The sequence below is a fragment of the Chelonia mydas genome, chromosome 16 (genome assembly GCF_015237465.2).
Source record: "Chelonia mydas isolate rCheMyd1 chromosome 16, rCheMyd1.pri.v2, whole genome shotgun sequence".
NCBI lineage: Eukaryota > Metazoa > Chordata > Testudines > Cheloniidae > Chelonia > Chelonia mydas.
This window is the reverse complement of record NC_057857.1, coordinates 7,515,702-7,530,484: the sequence shown is the minus strand read 5'-3', so window position 1 is coordinate 7,530,484 and position 14,783 is coordinate 7,515,702. Positions and strand designations below refer to the sequence as shown.

General features: G+C 52.9%; 1 protein-coding gene across 4 annotated transcripts in view; it reads right to left on the bottom strand.

Annotated features, from left to right (window-relative positions):
- Window positions 1-14,783, bottom strand: part of COL27A1 (collagen type XXVII alpha 1 chain) — a 249,222-nt gene that overhangs the window by 42,213 nt on the left and 192,226 nt on the right. For all 4 annotated transcript variants that reach the window (XM_043530720.1, XM_037880008.2, XM_043530722.1 and 1 more), the window contains 6 exons: window positions 14,440-14,484; window positions 6,862-6,915; window positions 5,122-5,166; window positions 3,461-3,514; window positions 1,727-1,780; window positions 562-615 (listed from right to left, as the gene is read on the bottom strand). In XM_043530720.1, the coding sequence (XP_043386655.1) occupies window positions 562-615; window positions 1,727-1,780; window positions 3,461-3,514; window positions 5,122-5,166; window positions 6,862-6,915; window positions 14,440-14,484 (306 nt within the window). The remainder of the gene's footprint in view (window positions 1-561; window positions 616-1,726; window positions 1,781-3,460; window positions 3,515-5,121; window positions 5,167-6,861; window positions 6,916-14,439; window positions 14,485-14,783) is intronic.

The following is a 14,783-nucleotide window of genomic DNA, read 5'->3' as shown; positions in this document are numbered from 1 at the left end:
GAGAAGAAGGCGAGATCTTGTGGGGAAAGAGGCTGTATGCGAAGCTGTATGCGCCTCACTTTAACCCGGGGATCAGGGCCGAGAGCTGCACAATGCAACATGGGGGTTTCCAAACCTCATAGAAATAGGAGTCCTATTTCCTCAAAGCAACAAGGTGGAAGTCACCAAAACTCTTCTGGGCAGACCCATGATTCGGGTCTGGGACTACTAGAGGAAGGGGGTTAGTTCTGCCACGCCAGTAGGGGGGCAATAAGCCAGTATTGGAAAACTGGCCTGAACGAAACCAGCCTCTCTCACTGACTTGCGCCCTGTTCCTTGCACAGAGGAAATTCCAGGGATATACCCAGTGTAGCCAATGGTGCACAGCTGGGCTGGGCCTGTAACTCTATAAAAGCCCCTTACACTGAATGTCGGAGGTGCCAGGTGCCTCTGTGCCTCCCTTCCGGGCAGCTATTTTTTCCAAGCTCACCCTCTCTCTGCCTCTGCCCCACATGTGCTCAAACAGCTGCCTGCTTGTTGCTAGGCCTCATTTTGCACTGGGAACAGACGGGTATCACTTACATACATCCCGACAGGTCCTTGCAATCCTTCCAAGCCAAGTTTACCAGGCAGCCCCTGCCAGGAAAGAAACGAAAAATGTAACAAATGCAGCAAGACTGGCTTCAATACAGACGGCCAGTTCTGGTGCCAACATCAGCATGGAAGGAGCAGTAAAAGATGACCAAGAACTAGAGTGCATAGATCTCACCAGCTAAAAGCTTATCCAAACAGACATTGTCCTTTATGGATCTAATCCTAAAAGGTGCTGAGCACTTGCAACTCCTGTTGGCTTCAGTGAGGACTGTGGATGTTCGGAGTCAGGCTCCAAAAGGACAAGTTATAGAGTTGTACCAATATCTGATTCTTTGGTTTGGCCACTACACTCCACCCCCCAACAATTGTTTTGGGTCGAACAAAGCGTTTCATTTAATGTGAGGGGTTTTATCCATTTTTCTTTCTTTCTTGAATTTAACAGCATTGATGTTAAACTAGAAACAGCAGGTTTTGATATTTTTTTCCTGACTGAAACAATTTGGTGAGTTCGACATAGATTCGCACAGTGTTTTGGTCGACTCAAATCTGCATCTTTCCTCCAAAAAAAAAAAAAAAAAAAAAAAGTTGTCCAAAACCTGCCACCCAGCTCCAGTGTTCAGCCAGGTGCAATGTTGGGCCGTCTGGGGAAATCAAATCTAGCAACACAGACTGCAGCATGGGGAGGGGAAAAGTGGCAGAGCTTCTTCTCTCTGCAGAGAGCCAAGACAGGTAATTCAAGAGGTCACATGGCCTGAGGCAGCTGGGACTGTGCGTATTGGGAGATAAAAGAAAATACATAAAGGCTCCTCCGGCTCAGAGCCAGCAAGAGCCTGAGCTGGAACGTGTTGATATCCAGCTAATACGTAATAAGCCCTTTTCCCTGGAGTCTGGACAACATGTCCGATGTTTCAGTGTGTCATTGAAAAGCACCCTTCTGTCGCTATCCACTTCCTGAAGCACTTCAAAATAAGGGACCCACCCAGCCTCACACTGATCTCTCTCTGAAGAGATGCTACCACAGAGCCAGCCCCAGAGGAACATTCCAAAATACCAACTAAGTGAAGCCTTTTGTCATTAAGACCAGGCTACATGAAATGGCTCCACGGAGTTCCATCACCCCGCACGTGTACACCATCTCATTAGCGGCTCTTACCTTTGGCCCCGGTGAACCTGGGTCTCCATCTGGTCCTGGTTTTCCTGGAGGGGCCTTAAAACAACATTTGGAGAGAGGTGTCATTAACGGAGTCACCTTATAAGGCCATTTCAGGCCTTGACACGCATTGCTCGCTTAGCTGAGAATGGCAATCTAGTTAATATTTGATTGTAATGCATTAACTCTGCCTCTATGGATAGTTGCCGCAGCTCCTGTCTGGCTATGTTCAGTAGCCCTCGATCACCAGTAGCCCAAGCTGGCACTGCAGAGAGACTGAACCTGGCACGCTGGGTGGCACTCACAGGACACTGTCTTCAGTATACCTGGTGCCCTGCGCAGCAGTAAAGCAGTTAATGGATTCTCAGACATTCTTTCTGGGGATGGCGCAAGACAGTCACCTTATTGACTGAGAAAGTAAGTAGATCTGGGTGCCTTCGGGCCCGGCAGCTGTATATGGATATTCTGTGCGTTCACATGTGTGCACTGTCCTGGATGGACTCTGAAGCCTTGCTCCAGCGCACGTGATCATGACACCCCTAGTGGATGCATCATCTGGGGGGTCACAAGACCAAATGCTACTTCACAATGTGACTGCTCCACTGCTTACTGCCAGCTCTCTGTTACTGGCTGCTCCAGCAGCAGGTCCCATGTTATTTACTCTCTGGCATAGCACTGCTAAATGGGCACCGTCTCTGGATTTCCATTAGACTTTTCTATCTGCAGGCACTAGGGGAGGTTTGTACAGACTCACTGTAGATGCGTTTTCGTCATAGAAGTTCAGTGATCAGATTCCCCAAACCAGCCTTATGTACTGTATATAGGCCCAGGGAGTAACGTAAGCATTGCACACCACCCATGAAAAAACATGAAGGAAAGAGAAGCGCCTCCTCGCTGAGGTGTCTCTCAGGCAGCAGTCTTCTTCTCTCCATTTAAGGCATGAGCCAACACCCACTTCTGCCAATTGGGGCTTTTCATGGATTTTAACAGGTGTTGGGTCAAGCCCTTTAAGAGTACTCTGCGGGAGGGGTTCCCAATCTGTGGCACATGTACCCCTACAGGGGGCGGGGGGGGTGGGTACGTGAGACATCTCTTGCGGGTAAGCAGGAGAAACTGTGTAAAGATGGATTTATTAATTATTTTATTTATTGCATTTTCATAATAGACTACTCAGACGAAGCTTTAAAACTCTGGGAATTTGTTGTATAAAATACAGTAGTTAATTTACTTCAAGGTGTACCAGTGAGAACACAGACACACAGAGATGCTGAGGTACAGATCCCAGGTTCAGTTGCTTGGCAACTGTCCAGTCTAACTGAGCCCAGAACTTAGCCAGGGTTTGGTTTTGTTTTCCCCTCCAGTTGTATATGTCACACTATAACTATATCTGTACGCAACAGTGAAATATGGGCAGATGACTAAAGACAGGTAGTGTTAAGAAGAACACACCGAGTATCAGTGATGAGAAGGGTAGGGATACGCAGGAAGCTGGTAGATCTGGAAGGGGCACACAATAAGAAAAAATTGGGAACCTCTGCTTAAGGGGGTTGGATCCTCCCACCTGTTCCTAGTGAGAGAACAACAGCAACATATTGATGATGGCTGGTAAGGGAATTCAGCCCCTATCTACCATCCACCACCCTCCCAGGGCACACAGCAAAGCAGCGGATTTTCTGCCTTAGTGCTGGGAAGACTAACGCAACAGACAAACTACAGCAGAATGAAGATGCTCCTTACTATTGGTCCAGGAGGTCCATCATGCCCTCTGTCACCTGGTAAGCCACCAGCACCCTGGAGAGAACAGCAAAAGATCAAAACACAGATGTTGAAAGTTGGGGGGGAAGTGTTACTGGTAAGGGAGACACACGGGGTATGGCCTGCCAAAGAGGGGTGCAGCCTGCCACGGGACCAATGCTGGTGCTCCTGGTAAGCTGTATGTGCTCACAGCCACATGATTTCCTGGAACGGGCTTCTGTAATACTTGGCTCTTGTGTGTCTGTGGATTGGTCACCGATGAAAGTCCATTTAATAAAAAATAGCCTGGAACAGAGCACTCCAGTAAGGTTGGAACAGAACACCTCCGCCTTCGCAGCACGGAACGTTTCCATTTCAAAACGACTTTACAAAACAATTTGTAAAAAAAAAATTATGTATTATATCATTTCAAGTTCAAAAAGTCAAATTTGGAACAAAATCTTTGTGGTTTTTATCCAGATGAAAATGTTTTGATCAATCTGAAGCAAACTGAATTTTGGAATTTCATTTTGTGGGATTTTTTTTATTTTTTGGGTGTCTTTGTTCCATTTTGGATCAGAAAAAGAACATCCAAAAGGCAGAATTTCCCACAAAATGGAAAATCTGGTTCCCACCCAGCTGTAGCTGCTGGCTCCAACTGGTCCCATCTCAGGTCTGGTTTTGATAACCCAATGGCACACCTTTTTTTTCTGAAAGGGGCAACTTCTGCAGCCTCCCCTCCCTTGCTCGTCTCTGCACAGATAAGCAGGTGGGGGCTGCACATTACTTGGCAACGGAAATCCCCATCCTACCTCCCGCCATCCAAAGAAAGAGATGCACCCATTACTATGTACTCCAAGGGCCTCTCTCAGGCAGTGTCCGGAAAGAAGTCGTTTTGAGGTGACTGGTAGCAGTTCACCGGCATTTCAGAGAGCTGGACGAGGTCAGATGGGGAGAGGGGGTTAAGAGAGCGAAGGCCACTATAAGGCAGCACCTGAGGCAGAAGGATGCTGCTGTATCTCCGCCCGAAGAGGGGAGGCATGTGATAGGTCAGCTCTCAAGCATTCTAGGTTAAATCTTGTACCACTGAACTGGGTCATTATTAGCTGACAATTGAACATGGAAAGTTTGTGTTGGAAGGTAATAAGACCCCACAGCAGGTTTGCTTGCAGTAGGATTTTGTCAACATTAACAAGGGTGTTGCAGGGTCTAAAGTGACAAACCCCTATCTCTAATCAAAACCCTGGATCTGAATACAGGGCAGGACCCTCTTTACACTCAGAGATCACACCCAGGAAGGCAAGGCTGACTGGTTAGTTGAACTAAGGTTGGATTTGATCTTTGCTCAAGGAGCCACCATCATTAGGGAACTAGCCTAGGACTTGATAGACTCAAGTTCAATTCCAAGCTCTGCCACAGACTTCAGGTGTGATCTTGGGCACGTCACTTAGTCTTTCGGTGCCTGAGTTTCCCATCTGTGCAATGGAGATAATAGCCCTGCTCTGCCTCACAGGGGTGTGTGAGGATAAGTACATTAAAGATTGTGAAACACTTTGAGATCTACGGATGAACAGCTGCATACAAGAGCTAGGTATTATTGTCATGCTGACGTGGCTCAAAGGACTGGAAGAATTTAAAACAAACACACAAGGAATTCTACTCACAGCTGGTCCCTTTCTGCCAGGGCTCCCCATGGCACCTGATGCACCCTGCAGGATAAGTTAGACAGATAAGGACCAAGAGAGATCACAAACCTTCCCCCAGCTCCCACCCAGCACTGTATTCCATGAACATGGATTTGCACATGAGCTCAGCTTTCCCTGTAAGGGAAGTGCTCTAGTGATACAAGCTGGAATCACGTGTAAACCTGACAGCTCATTCCTATTAAAGGTTAGATCAGAATAGGGTTGCCAGGCGTCTGGCTTTCAACCAGAACACCCAGTCAAAAAGGGACCCTGGTGGCTCCGGTCAGCACCGATGTCTGAGCCGTTAATAGTCTGGTCAGTAGTGCAGCGGGGCTAAGGCAGGCTCCCTGTCTGCCCTGGCTCTGTGCAACTCCCCAGAAACAGCCAGCATATCCGGCCCCTAGGCGCAGGGGTGGTCAGGAAAGCTCCGCATACTGCCCCTGCCCCCAGCTTCACAGCTCCCATTGGCTGGGAAGTCGCCTCCAGGCATGGAGCTGCCTGGATGCACCTCCATCTAGCCGCTTCTGGGAGCGGCGCAGAGCCAGGGCAAGCAGGGAGCCTGCCTTAGCCCCGCTGCACCACCGCCTGGGAGCAGCCTGAGGTAAGCGCTGCTTGGCTGGAGCCCGCACCGTAAATTCCCTGCCCCAGCTCGGAACCTCCTCCTGCACCCTAACTCCCTCCAGAGCCTGCACTACCACTCGCACCCCAAACACTTGGCCCCAGCCCAGAGACCCCTCCTGCACCCCAAACCCCTCAGCCCCAGCCCCACCCCAGAGCCCACACCCCCATCTGGATCCCTCACCCCCTCCCACCCCAGCCCAGAGGCCCCCCCCCACATCCTGAACCCCTCATTTCTGGCCCCACCCCAGAGCCTGCACCCCCAGCTGGAGCCCTCACCCTCTCCCAAAACCAAACCCTCTGCCCCAGACTAGTGAAAGTGAGTGAGGTTGGGGGAGAGCAAGCGACGGAGGGAGGGTGGCTGGAGTGAGTTGGGGGCAGGGCCTCGGAGAAGGGATGGAGCCTCGGGGCAGGGGGCAGGGCAAGGGTGTTCCGTTTTGTGCAATTAGAAAGTTGGCAACCCTAGATCAGAAGCAAGGAGTTTCGGGATCTCATCCTAGCTCTTAATGTCTGTCTGTTCCCAGCACATCACTATGCAGTTTGGTTCTATGCAGCGCCTCTGCATGAAGGGCTCAGGACTGGAACAACAGGCTCCAGTGTGCTAGGAGTGAGGATTGAGGGTCGTTGGCAGAGCTATTTCTGGGCACAGAACTGGCATGTCTATGAGCGCACAGAGGGTGGCTGCAGGTGACAGAAATGAACAGGCAGAGCTGGGGAGAGAACTGGAACGCTGGAGGTTTGGTGCACGTGGGGAATGAGGAGCATGAGTCATGCCAGCCCCAAGCCTGCGCTGTAAAACCCTCACTGCCATGCAAAGATGGGCCTAGACCACAAAGTTTGGATCCAGCTCCGAAAGGCCCCAAGCCTGAGGGAGTTTGGTTCTGTGGTTCGGTTCGGATTCATCTCCCTGCTTTTAGGGCTACGTTTATAAGAGACTTACCAAATTTACCAGAGACAAACCAACACTAGAACCAACGAATATCGGAGTTAACATAACATGCAGTAATCCAGCAGCTTTCACCTGCAGCCCTGGCCCCTGTAGCCAGCATGGCAATTACAACACAATGAAGAATATTTAAGTATATAGTATAGAATGGGAACCTGTGTACCAGGCTTTCCTTCTGGGCCTGCTATTCCAGGAATGCCTCGTAAGCCCTGTAAAGGAGATTTTTACCTTGGATAAGAATATGAATTAAAATAGGTGCTCAGATTTTAAATGCTGAAAATATAGATGGCAAAGCAGCTTTTAAAGGACACCGTTATGTGCGACTATATAAGCAAAGTAAACACAAATATTTTCATAAGAGCAATTTAAACAAATGGGAAAAAACGGTTACCTATCTTCTCGTATCTGTTGTTCTTCAAGATGCGTTGTTCATGTACATTCCACATTAGGTGTGCGCGCATTGCGTGCACGAGCATCAGAAACTTTTTCCCTTAGCGGCTCCCGTTGGGGCCCCCTGACTGGTGCCACTGCGCCGTGCCTGCCGCCCGACCCCCTCTGGTTCCTTCTTGCTGGCGACTCCAACAGAGGGGTAGGAGGGTGGGTGGTGGAATGGACGTGAACAACACATCTCGAAGAACAACAGTTACGAGAAGGTAAGTAACCGTTTTTTCTTCTTGGAGTGCTTGTTCACGTCCATTCCACATTAGGTGAATCACAAGCTTACCTCTGGAGGAGGGTAGGAATCACGGAACAACTGATTGGAGGACTGCTCTGCCAACCACCGCATACTCTCTGGCCTGCTAATTGACCGCGTAGTGGGTTGTGAAGGTGTGCACCGAGGACCAGGTGGCTGCTCTTCAGACCTCCTGGATCAGGACCTGTGCCAGGAAAGCAGAGGAAGTCACTTGCGCCCTGGTCGAGTAGGCCGTGACTGCCAGGGCTGGAACACCTGTGAGCTCATAGCACGCCCAGAGGCAGCTTGTTATCCAAGACGAGATCCGCTGCGGCGACACCGGGAGGCCTTTCATCCTCTTGGCTACGGCCATGAACAACTGCACAGATTTATGAAAGTGTTTGGTGCGCTCCAAATAGAACACCAGTGCTCGACGGACATCCAGGGTGCGTAGGCTGCGGTGACTCGGGTCCATATGGGGTTTTGGAAAAAACACTGGCAGACAAATGTCCTGGCCCAAATGGAATTGCGAGACCACCTTAGGGAGGAACTTGGGGTGTGGTCGGAGCTGCACCTTATCCTTGTGAAACACTGTATATGGTGGCTCAGAGGTGAGAGCCCTCAGCTCGGACACCCTCTGGTTGAGGTAATGGCCACCAAAAATGCCACCTTCCAGGAAAGGAGGAGGAGGGAGCAGGTAGCGAGGGGCTCGAACGGGGGTCCCATGAGTTTAGAGAGGACCAAGTTAAGGTTCCAAGGAGGGACTTGGGGGCATGAGTACGGAAACATCCTCTCCAATCCATTGGGTGGGAAAACACCGAGCCCCCCGAAAACCCTGGATGGAAGGCGGAGATGACCGCCAGGTGCACTCTAAGTGAGGACGGGGCCAGCCCCTGCTGCTTGAGGTGCAGGAGATATTTGAGAATGGCTTGCACCAGGGCCTGGCACGGCTGCACCTGCTGGGGCTCACACCAACAGGAGAACCTTTTCCACTTGGCCATATAGGTAGCCGTGGTAGAGGGTTTCCTACTGCCAAGCAGAATCTTTTGCACAGGAAGGTAGCACTGGCTCTCCAAGGTGTTTAGCCACAGAGCTTCCACGCCGTCAGGTGTAGTGATTGCAGGTCGGGGTGGAGAAGCCACCCACCGTCCTGCGTGATGAGGTCCCACTGTAGGGGCAGGACTACCGGGGCCTCCACCAACAGCTCTAGGAGCGTTGTGTAACAGTGCTGGCGGGGCCATGCCGGGGCGATGAGGACCACCACCGCCCTGTCCCTGCGTACCTTGAGCAGGACCTTGTGTACCAAGGGGAGCGGGGGAGCGGAAGAGCGAAAGCATGACATCTGCTCTGAGCGTCCACTCGTGCATGCGATACAACCTGCTGAGGTAGTCTGCCAGCTCGTTTCGCACCGCTGGGAGATATGACACCTCGAGGAGAACGGCGTGGGCTATACAAAAGTCCCAGAGGAGGAGAGCCTCATGACAGAGCGGTGAGGAACGGGCCCCGCCCTGCTTGTTTATATAAAACATGGCAGTAGTGTTGTCTGTCAGAACTGTCACACTGTGACCACTCAGAGTGGCGTGAAAGGTCTGGCAGGCTGGACAAACCACCCTGAGCTCCTTCACATTGACATGGAGCGACCGCTCTGCTCCGGACCACAAGCCCTGAGTCCTGAGGTCCCCCAGGTGAGCCCCCCATCCGTGGTCTGACGCGTCCGCCATCAGCGTCAGGTCCGGCTGTGGGGTGGCAAAGGGGATGCCTTCGCAAACCACAGGCTGGGTCTGCCACCACCGCAGGGAGTCCAACACGTCCCTTGGGGCTGTCACTACCAAGTCCAGGGGGTCCCTGCCTGGGCGGTACACCCGAGCGAGCCACGCCTGCAGCGTCCCGAGTCTCAGTCTGGCCTGCCTGACCAGGTGTGTGCGTGCTGCCATGTGGCCCAGCAGCCGCAGGCAGCACCTGGCCATTGTCGTTGGAAACTGGCGCAGGGAGGCCACCGCTTGCTGGATAGCCCGGAATCGGGATACTGGAAGGCTTGCCCTGGCCTGCAGCACGTCCAGGAGCTCCCCTATGAATTCCACTTTCTGCGTGGGCACGAGAGTGGGCTTGGGGACGTTGACCAGGAGCCCCAGCTCGCAGAACAATCTCAGGGCCACCTCCACGTAGCCCCGCACTTACGCTTCGGATCGACCCATCAGGAGCCAATCGTCGAGGTACAGGTACACCCAGATTCTCTGCCTCCGTAAGAAGGCCGCCACCACCGCCATGCACTTCCTGAACACCCGTGGGGCCGTGGCTAGACCGAACGGGAGAACCGCAAACTGGTAATGCTCTTGGCTCATGGTGAAGCACAGGAATCGCCGATGAGCTGGATGGATGGCGATATGAAAGTATGCGTCCTTCATGTCAAGGGCGGCGTACCCGTCCCCTGGATCCAGAGAAGGGATGATGGTGCGCAGAGAGACCATGCGGAACCGAGTCTTGACCAGGAACTTGTTGAGCCCGCGCAGGTCTAGGATGGGACGATGGCCTTGGGGATGAGGAAGTACCGGGAGTAGAAACCTTTCCCCCTTAGGCCGTGCGGCACCGCCTCTACCGCCCCCGCCTCCAGCAGCGAGCGAACCGCCTTCTCTAGGAGATGCTCGTGAGAGGGCTCCCTGAAGAGGGACGGAGCGAAGAGAATTGCGAGTACCTGTTCTGTACCGTGCGTAAGACCCAACGGTCCGACGTAATGCTGGACCACGCACGGGAGAAACGGGCCAGGCAGTTCAGGAAACAAGGGGACGGATCCAGCGACTGGTCTGGTACGCTGTCCTCGAGCGCACCTTCAAAAGCCTGGCTTAGTGCCCGGCTGGGATTTGTGCAGACCTTGGTTCCGGCCCGGTGCATTATTGTTATTATTGCGCCGTCGCCTGTTATCCCTGCCTCGCCTACGGTAAGGCTCATGCCTATGACGAGGCTGGTACTGTCGCTGAGGGGGAGGCTGCGACTTAAAGGGCTTCCTCTGCGTCACCGGGGTGTGCATACCCAGAGACTTAAGTGTAGCCCTCGAGTCCTTGAGGCAATGCAGCCTTTCGTCTGTCTGGTCCGAAAAGAGCCCGGACCCTTCACAGGGGAGGTCCTGGAGTATGCTCTGGACCTCAGGTGGCAGGCCTGACTCCTGCAGCCACGCCGAGTGCCTCATGACCATCCCCGACGCAACTGTTCTGGCTGCCACATCTGCTGAATCCAGGGAGGCCGGGAGAGAGGTCTTAGCCACTGTCTTGCCCTCGTCCACCAGGGCCGTAAACTCCTGTTGGGAACCTTGCGGGAGGTTGTCCTTAAACTTCCCCACCGCTGCCCAGTAGTTAAAATTATGCCTGTTGAGGATGGCCTGCTGGTTCGCAATCCTCAACTGAAGGCCCCCCGATGAGTACACCTTTCTGCCAAAAAGGTCCAGGGATTTTGCCTCCTTGGCTTTAGGTGCTGGGACCTGTTGATCACAGTGCTCCTTTTCATTCACCGCCGAGACCACCAGGGTGCACGGACTTAGGTGGCAAAATAGGAATTCGTAGCCCTTTGACGGGGTGAAGTACTTGCACTCCACACCCTTGGCTGTTGGAGCACTGGAGGCCAAGGTCTGCCGTATAGCCTTATAATTTGATTGGATGGTCTTAATGAGTGGGAGCGCTATTCTGGATGGACCTTCGGGGCTCAAAATGTCCACCATGGCGTCCTCCTGCTCAACCGTCTCCTTGGCCTGCAGCCCCAAGTTCTGGGCGACCCTACACAGTAGCTCCTGGTGGGCTCTGTGGTCTATGGGCGGAGGGCCGGACACCGCTGTTCCCGCCACCGCCTCATCTGGGGATGACGAGGAGGTTAGCAGCTGCTCGGCCCCCTCAGGCTGGTCCTCCTGCTCCCCTTCTCCCATGGGAGGGGCCTCTGGCTTGGATCGGGGCAGGAGACCTCGGGGCGGCACCGGACTCGGTGCTGGTCTCTCCGGTTTACCCTGGGGGGATGCTGGAGGCCTGGATACTGTGGCTTCCGGCGTCGTCAGTGTGGGGACCAGGACCGCTGCACTGAGTAGCTCACCCTGGACAGGGCCCCTTGGTGCTGTTGACAGGCCCAAGGAGTCCAGAAGCGCCAATGACCTGGCAGCCCCCATTGGGGGTGCCACGCCGCCTGAGGGTCCTTGCTGTCCGGAGCACGGTGCGAGTGACTGTAACGGCCAGAGTTGGCGCCGGACTGCGGCGACGCCGACCGTGAAGGCCACGGCGGAGCCGACGATCTGTGCAGACGGGAGGTCGACGAGTGGCTCCTAGCGGAATGGGAGTGCGATCGGTACCGATATCCCCAGGACTGGTACCGGGATCTGGACCAGGACTGGCGCCTGCAGGAGGCCTCCGGCAAGGGCCGTCTCGACTCCTCCCGGTGCCGGTCTCTAATTGGTGCTGGGGATGTGCCTTGTGCGTGACTTCCTCGTGCCAATCCACTCCCGATACCACAACTTCCTTCTGAGCCGCAGGTAACTGGGAGTCCGCAGATGCAGAGCTCGACTGGGACCAACTCCAGGAGCGGTGCCAGCACAGTGTCCTCGAAGGGCACACCATTGCCGGCTTACCCCTCGATAGCACCCGTGGCATGGGTGCCGGAGGATTCTCCCTGTACAGGAGAGGGCTCGTCGCCGACAGCTCAGTGAGGTCCTTTGCTGCCTCAAAGGTGCCAGGCATGGACGGCTGATCCATTAAGTCCTCGAGCCCATCGTCCGCACTGAGCTCACTTAGGCCTGGGCTCGGTGGGACTTGTGGCGCTGGAGCCGCCGGTGCCGGTACAGCGGCCTTTCCACTCTTATCGGCGCTCGGGGCCTTGGAAGGCGCCGGCCTCCTATGCGGGGAACGTCCACGCCTTCCTTTTGGCTGCACTGTGGGCCACACCGGGGAGGACGAGCGGTGCCAGGGCCTAGTCTGGCGCTGTAGGGCCGACAGCTTTCAGTGTTGAGCCGGTCCCGGGTCTCCCGACGGCTCCAGGGCACTATGCACCGAGGAAGCCGGAGCCGGCGTTGGGCGCTCTGGGCCCGGTGGCTGTAATGCGGCTTCCATCAACAACTGCTTTAAACTAAAGTCTCTTTCTTTCTTTGTTCTTGGCTTGAACGCCTTGCAAATCTTGCACAGCTCAGTTTGATGTTCTTCCACCAGGCAACGTAGACACAAGCTGTGGGGGTCACTAACTGGCATAGGTTTGCGGCACGTGGCACAAGCCTTAAACCAGTAGGCCTGCGGCATGCCCTGCAGCCCGGGGTGGGTGCTGGAAGCCTCCAAGCACCTAATCACTTAAGTGTCCATAACAAAGTGTATGCTAACTAACTGATAACAGCTATCTATAAGAGAAAGGCTAAGGGACTGCTCTCACACAAGAGAGAGAGGTTGTTCCAATGCCGCACAGACGATAAGAAGGAACTGGAGGGGGTTGGGCGGCAGGGGTATATACGCACGGCGCAGTGGTGCCACTCGGGGGGCACCACAGGGAGCCGCTAAGGGAAAAAGTTTCCAACGCTCGTGCACGCAACGCGTGCACACCTAATGTGGAATGGACGTGAACAAGCACTCGAAGAAGAATAGTAGGCTCTTGCATACGTACGGTTCGTTGGCTATGTGAGCGCTAAACTCTGCCTACCGGGACAACCGTGATTAATGCAAACACATCTGTCTCTACTGTTATCTTGTCCTCTGCCCACCTCCCGCTGTCTGACTGTTTATTCACCTGCTACGTGTCATCTAAATCCTCGATTGGGACCTCTCTGGTGCAGGCAGTGTTTTCTGTTATTTGTTTGCACAGTGCTTAGTACAACATTGGCCTCCTTCCCGTTGGAACTCCCTGGATGCCAGTGCAAGAGAAAGAAACTGCAGGTGCAAACTGGTAGGTTTGGAAACCTTCCCAAGAGAAGATGGTGTTCATACTGCACTGTGCGCATTAACATGCATCGTGTCTCCTGTCTGTGCCCTCACTCAGCACCCTGTGCAAACAGCTTCTAGCAGCCCTTTCCCACCTCCACTGGTGAACGTTCGAACCAAAAAAGAAACCGAGTAGCAAGTAAAAGGCTATTTTTACTGCCGCAGAGAGAAAAATGTTGAGGTTCTTAAACATATTTTTTCCTCCCTATCCTCTTTTGCCCATCTCCACAACTATTAGTTGTAGCTTGGTTGTCAGATGTAAACTTGTGTAATAACAGATCCTCTGAAAGCTACTTAAAAGAGAGTCTTGCTTCCTACATTCCTTGCTAGTAGGTAAAAAGTCAGTTGTGTTTCTGGTGGGGTTTTTATTAATTATGATTATTATTTTAACAATGTAAAACTTGTATAGAATAACGCTTATCCTGATTCTCCTACCTCTGGCCTTCCTACAGGCGTACCCAAAGGCAGAATACGACCCACAGAACATTTGAACACAAACACATTTTCAAATCGCTGCCAAACCCCAAGCATGGTGCACAAGAACGGTCTCATGCTGGAGCTATACTACGAAAACCGCTGATTGCAAACAGCCCAGGCCAAAGGGTGCTGTAGAGGTTAGCAAGCCCTGTTAACGCTTTTCAACCTTAATTTGTGAGCTACAGAAAACAAAAGTGTTACATTTTCAATAAATCCTAATTAGGCACATGTGCAACTACAGCACCAACAGTGAAGGGCACAATTAAGACGCCTAATTAGGCTGAGAAATACGCTATTGTGCCCTTGGTGAGAACCATACTCCCATGCATGCTGCCTATTTGTTTTCACGCTCTCACACAGGCGAGCAATAGCGGCTACGCTTTTAAGCGCACACCTAGTTAAACACACGAGGTCTGGACACTGGCGTGAGTGGGGAGGATCTGCACTGAACATCAGCAGAGTCGCACTAACAGCAGGTCAGACTAATGCCCTCTGTTTGGAGAACAGTACACTTGTATCTGCCAGCTCTGAATCCCATCTAGGCTTTCCGCTTTCAAAGCTGAACCATGCAACTGGGGCAGCCAGTCCTGATCCCTTCTCTCGAGCACACTTCACAAGCGTTTGAGCCTGAGCATTGGTGTACTGCTACTTACTGGGGGTCCTGGGATTCCAACCAACCCACGCTGGCCCGTACGGCCCTGTAAAGAAACAAATATTACAAGAAAGGACTCTGCCATCATTAAACAAGATGCAAATTCAGAAGCCTTAATATGCAAGTTTAGCAACAGGAATGATCTTTGCCAGCTCAGGGTTTAGCTGATCACCATATCTGGGGTCGAGAAGGAATTTTTCTCCAGGGAAGATTGGCAGAGGCCCTGGGGTTTTTTGGCCTTCCTCTGCAGCGTGGGGCATGGGTCACTTGCTGGAGGATTCTCTGCCCCTTGAAGTATTTAAACCACGATTTGAGGACTTCAGTAATTCAGACATAGGTTAGGGG